Source organism: Miscanthus floridulus, chromosome 19 (assembly GCF_019320115.1).
Source record: "Miscanthus floridulus cultivar M001 chromosome 19, ASM1932011v1, whole genome shotgun sequence".
In the NCBI taxonomy this organism is placed as follows: Eukaryota; Viridiplantae; Streptophyta; class Magnoliopsida; order Poales; family Poaceae; genus Miscanthus; species Miscanthus floridulus.
In genome coordinates, this window is record NC_089598.1 from 26,021,496 (window position 1) to 26,026,809 (window position 5,314).

Genomic DNA, 5,314 nt, shown 5'->3' on the forward strand with positions numbered 1-5,314 from the left:
ATCCAAAAAATTACCGAAAATTCATTTGACTAAAATAAATTGACGAAATATAGTAAAATAACTCAGAAATGTACAAAACTTCAACATAGAGCAACAGGTATTGTAAAACAACAGTAAAAAAAGTTTGGGGGCAAAATCAAAAAAAAAAATTGTTTGCCGAGTGTCAGATGCTGACACTCGGCATATAACAGAATTTGCCGAGTGTCGTATTTTGACACTCGGCATATAGGTGGGTTTGCCGTGTGTTAACGTGTGACACTCGGCAAAATGATAACGGAGGTCGACGATGTTACTCGGACATGAAGTTGTCGTGTGTCTATTGTTTGCCGAGTGTCAGCACTCGGCGTAAACTGTTATGCCGTGAGTTTTGTTTTTGCCGAGCGTCGTCTTTGGGACACTCGGCAAACACCATGTTTGCCGAGTGCCCGAAATCTTGCCCACGGCAAAAGTGGGGACACTCGGCAAATTAGGTGTTTCCGGTAGTGATTATAGGCCAATACAACAATCATAGAACCAATGCTTATACCTATAAAAGAATTCTCTAGCTTGCTACGCATGGTATAGCACAACTATTTGTTATTATACTATATGTTTTAGTCACCTAGAGCAATCCCAGCGGGGCAGCGACACATCACAAGCAACCGACACTACACAAGCAACAAGATAGAAGAAGATGACGACATAAAAAAAACTGCTCTGCCAATGCATCCCATTCATCGCTTGATTATATATATATATACACGCCTAGTCACCAAAACATGCGCACAAACAAAGAAGAACTGAAGGTGGAAGAAGAAGAAGAAGAGAACAGGACCTCTCTCGAAGAAAGGGCGGCAGCAATGTCGACGTACCTGAAGAAGCCGTCCCCCTACACCGTCTCCCTCATCGTCCTCCTCCCTCTCACCCTGATCTTATGCTTCACCTTTCTCGTTCCGCTGTCCGCCTACCTCAGCAACCCGCTTGCTGCCACGACAGTGGCTACGAGCGCCTGCGTCGGCACCACCGCCGGGGTCGTCCGCGTGGCGCCAGCAGCAGCCGTGGACGACGTCGGCGACGGTGTCGGTAGCCAGCGCCCGGCCCAGGCGGAGCTGATGAGGGTCCTCGTCGGCGTGCACACCATGCCCGGCAAGCACTCCAGGCGCCACCTCATCCGCATGGCGTACGAGCTGCAGCAGCAGACGCCGCCCGCCCTCCGCGCCGCCGCCGCGCGCGTCGACGTCCGGTTCGTGCTCTGCGCGCGCCCGATGCCGCCCGAGCACCGCGCGTTCGTGGCGCTCGAGGCGCGCGCCTACGGCGACGTGCTGGTCCTCGACTGCGCCGAGAACGCGGAGGAGGGGAAGACGTACACGTACTTCGCCAGCCTGCCCGCCATGCTCGGCTTCACCGGCTCCGGCGGCCGGCCGTACGACTACGTGATGAAGGTGGACGACGACACGTTCCTCCGGCTGGACGCGCTGGTGGACACCCTGTGCTCGGCGCCGAGGGAGGACATGTACTGCGGCGTGGGGCTCCCGTTCCACGACCGGGAGTTCCCGCCGTTCATGCTCGGCATGGGCTACCTGCTGTCCTGGGACCTCGTCGAATGGATCGCCACCTCCGACATGGTCAGAAGGGAGGCCAAGGGTACGCACTTGCATTTTTCATGCATGCATCCGTTCTTGCACCTTAGTCTTATTGACTACTAACATATACTACTCTACTACTACACTTCTCATGAAAATGTTTTCAGAACATGCATAGTAGTTATTAACAATGTTTAGCAACATGTATATATGCATATTCAGGTGTAGAAGATCTGACCACAGGCAAATGGCTGAACATGGGCCACAAGGCCAAGAACCGGGTGAACATTTTCCCCAGGATGTATGACTACAAGAGCGCCAAAGCTGAGGACTTCTTGGAGAACACCATTGGGGTGCATCAGCTGAAGCAGGACCTAAGGTGGGCACACACACTGGAGCACTTCAATGTCACCCGGTTGGAGCCCTCCAGCAAGCTACACAACTTCTAGAGAGTGGGGATCAGAATCCTCAGATTATTCCGCAAAGAATGTGTAAATTTGTAGTATTGTTGATTTGTGGCGTGTAGCGAATTAAATATGAAGGGTTGTTGATACGTTGCTTGAAACATATATAATTGATAGCTTCCACTGCGAAGTTATATACATCTCGTTGACGACATATTTTCATAATGGCACGTTAATATAAGAAAAGGGCATTGCCAACTGGATAGGGACTCCAAGAGTTTTGAATTCAGAAACTCAGATATATCAGTTTTGTGACGAATACTAGGCCGTTTCTGTCACAATTATTCGATGGCAATTCAGCATTCTAAGCTGTTTCTTTGTTTTGACTACTCACTGCTCAGCATTCTAAGCTACAACATATACAGCAACATATACAAAATCCCATGCTTAAAATGTTAACTACTTGACATTTACTAAATGACGACAAGTGTGACAACAGAATATCATAGCATTAGTTTTGTTAGTGACATGGCACTCTTCTGTGCTTACAGCTAAAACTCGCTGTGAAGTATTTTATATCAACTGTGAGCTTGTTCATAACCTAGGGGCTTCCTTACTCCTCTTGTTCTCTTGAAAAAAAAATGCCTTCTTCATACTAAATTGTGGTTTGATTCCGTGCCTCTTGCACGGTTGCACCAGTTGGAGATGATCGAGTTTCCGTATTACAATGACATCGCAACCAACCGCCCTCTTGAGGTCCTGACTGATGATTCAGCTCTGTTGCTCGTGAAGATTTCAATGCACTCTTGCAGAAACCCGATTTCTTGATCTGTCACTATTGTGTGAGCTCCTCACCATGGTTTCAGCTGGCTCTAGGATGCACAGCTAAGAAAGGGAGGTCACTTTCATGACATTTTGTAATAGCTATAGCTCTTGAGATGTCATATCATTGAACGATTCATATTACATTTTGTGGATCAGCAGTTCTGATTTCTCTGTCCATATTAGTACTCCACTTTCCAAGTCGACTGCTGCTCAGCAGCTTCTGGCAACAAGATGAAACTGTTTTTTTGCATTATCGGCAGGCAAATGTTGTAGCCGGAGTCTGTTGTTTTCATCTGAGTTCTTTTGCATTTATGTGCTTGGAATGTAGCAGAACCGGACGCGAATTTATGCAGTGTCCAGTGTAGCCATGTCGCTGTCGGCCGGAAATGGTAGAATGGTTGTGAAGACTCGAAGTACTTGGTGAATGTTGAAAACTCTCTAAACATGTAAATCGTAATTATGTACAGAGTGGTGACATGTTCTGAAAATATAATGTGTGCATTCCTAATTGGTACATGATCGCCATTATTATTTTTTGCACCGTGCATTTTTGACAAACGTACTCCTACACATGTGCCATGAAAATATTTTCAGAACATTCTGGTTTTTTTTGTTTTTGTTTTAACATTTTTTTTCGGAAGGACAGCAAGAGAATTGCCGCGATTTTTATTAGATGAGAAAAAGAAAAAACAAAAAGATTACAAGAAACACCACCACCAAACGCCCTCGACCAGTACTATCAACGAACAAAACCAACGGAGTAAAACAACCTCGACCCCAACCAGAAAAACAAAAGAAAAAGGAAACCGCCACCATACTAAGAAAAACTAAGGAGATCTGGCTTCTGGTCGAGTTGCAAAGTTGAATTGTTGGATGTCATCTTTGATCAATACCGCTACTTAGGATGGTTGCAAATCCTTATGTTGGAAAGTTCTTTGGTTTCTTTCCTTCTAGATGTTCCATCAGACATAAATTAGAATCCCATCGAAGGAAGTCTTATGAGTTTTGTCAAATTTGGCTTGACATTTCCTCCAATATTTGTAGACTGAACCGTCCAGTGAAATGTTACGAATTTGGCCCAAATTGAACTGGCTCTGGATTATACACCATACATTTTGTTTTAACAATGTTTAGCCACATATGTATAGACATATAGTAGTCAACTGTGGAGGTTCTAACCACAAAGGAATGGCTGAACGTGGGCAACAAAAAGCCAAGAACCGGTTGGACATTTTCCTCGATTGATAATAAAGTTTGCTGTTTTTAAGTAAAACAGAAACTATTCAATATATTTTCTTTGACTATCATTATGCCAAATCCCTTTTCGTGTGCTATGCACCTTGTGTTCGGCTGGACCAAGGCGGTTACGACAAGTGCAAATGCACCGTTAAAAAATGTAAAAATGGTGGTTCTTTTTGTAGGATAAGTTTATGCACCTACGCAGGTAAGAGCATTCCCTCCAATATACTTTAGGTTTGCCACTAGTGTTAGGTATCCCACTCTATAGAGTTGAGCTCATTTTTTATTACTTGTGTGAAATTGGATTTGCACAGACGGTTTACATAAGGTTACCTTCATGTGAATAAGTTTGTTCTGGTATATCTTTTATGCTAGTAGAAATCTAGCATTTTTACTAGCTTTTCACACTGGTGTAAAAAAACACCGCCGATACAAATTATTTTCTACCGTCATTACAAACACTTTTTTGTACTAGTGCGTGAACGTGGACAAGGCTTTAACGACGCACACACATTCTCTTTCTCTATCATCACCTTCTTTCTTCCTCCGTACCATGCTGCCCCTCTGCCGCCTCCACCGCTGCCCAGGCCGTTAGCGACCTCACTACCTAGCTCTCACCATCACCACCGCAGCTCCGCCCTCTCCTAACGTTGTGCTTGTCACCTCACCATCACCACTGCAGCCCTGCCCTCTGCTAACGTTGTGCTTGTCACCTTCACCGCCGACCCCGCTCACCGATTGTCCTCCACCATGTGGCCTTGCCTTGCCGCCCTCGAACCCCCACCGCTGTCGCGCCATCCCTCTAGGGCCGAGGGATAGAACCTAACAAATATACTTCCAACTTTTTTAGTCACTTAGAAAACTCGTTGATTTACTATTTTTTTTAAAAAACTATTGGAGATGATCTAAAGCAAATATCCGATCCGCCACACACAAATTGGCTCTTCATTTCCTGGGTTTTTATACATTGATTGAAAAAATAGATATATGAGCAGCTCGATCTGAGCTGTGAAATCATGCACGACCAATTATTCCTTTTCTTGTGAGGAGCAACATGATCAATTGCTTCTTGTTTTGTGAGGCAACCATGACCATGTTCATTTTCTTGCAAGGCAATACGATCAGTTGTTTGTCAATGTTTGAATGAGAGTTTGCTGAATCAGTTCAAACTGCAAAGTAACTGCCTTGCCACTGCCAAAAAAAACCCATTTCAAAGGCATGAACAACATTCATTCAGCTACTGCAGGAGTTGCTAGTGGAACATGTATTGAAGATCAGTTATGA

The 5,314-nt window shown here is 45.1% G+C and overlaps 1 protein-coding gene across 1 annotated transcript; it reads left to right on the plus strand.

Annotated features, from left to right (window-relative positions):
• The first annotated feature begins 839 nt into the window (after positions 1 to 839).
• On the plus strand, positions 840 to 2,011 carry LOC136525755 (uncharacterized). Its single transcript, XM_066518632.1, has 2 exons — positions 840 to 1,623; positions 1,785 to 2,011. Exons 1-2 carry the CDS (start codon positions 840 to 842, stop codon positions 2,009 to 2,011), a joined length of 1,011 nt encoding a protein of 336 aa, XP_066374729.1.
• The last annotated feature ends 3,303 nt before the right edge of the window (positions 2,012 to 5,314 follow it).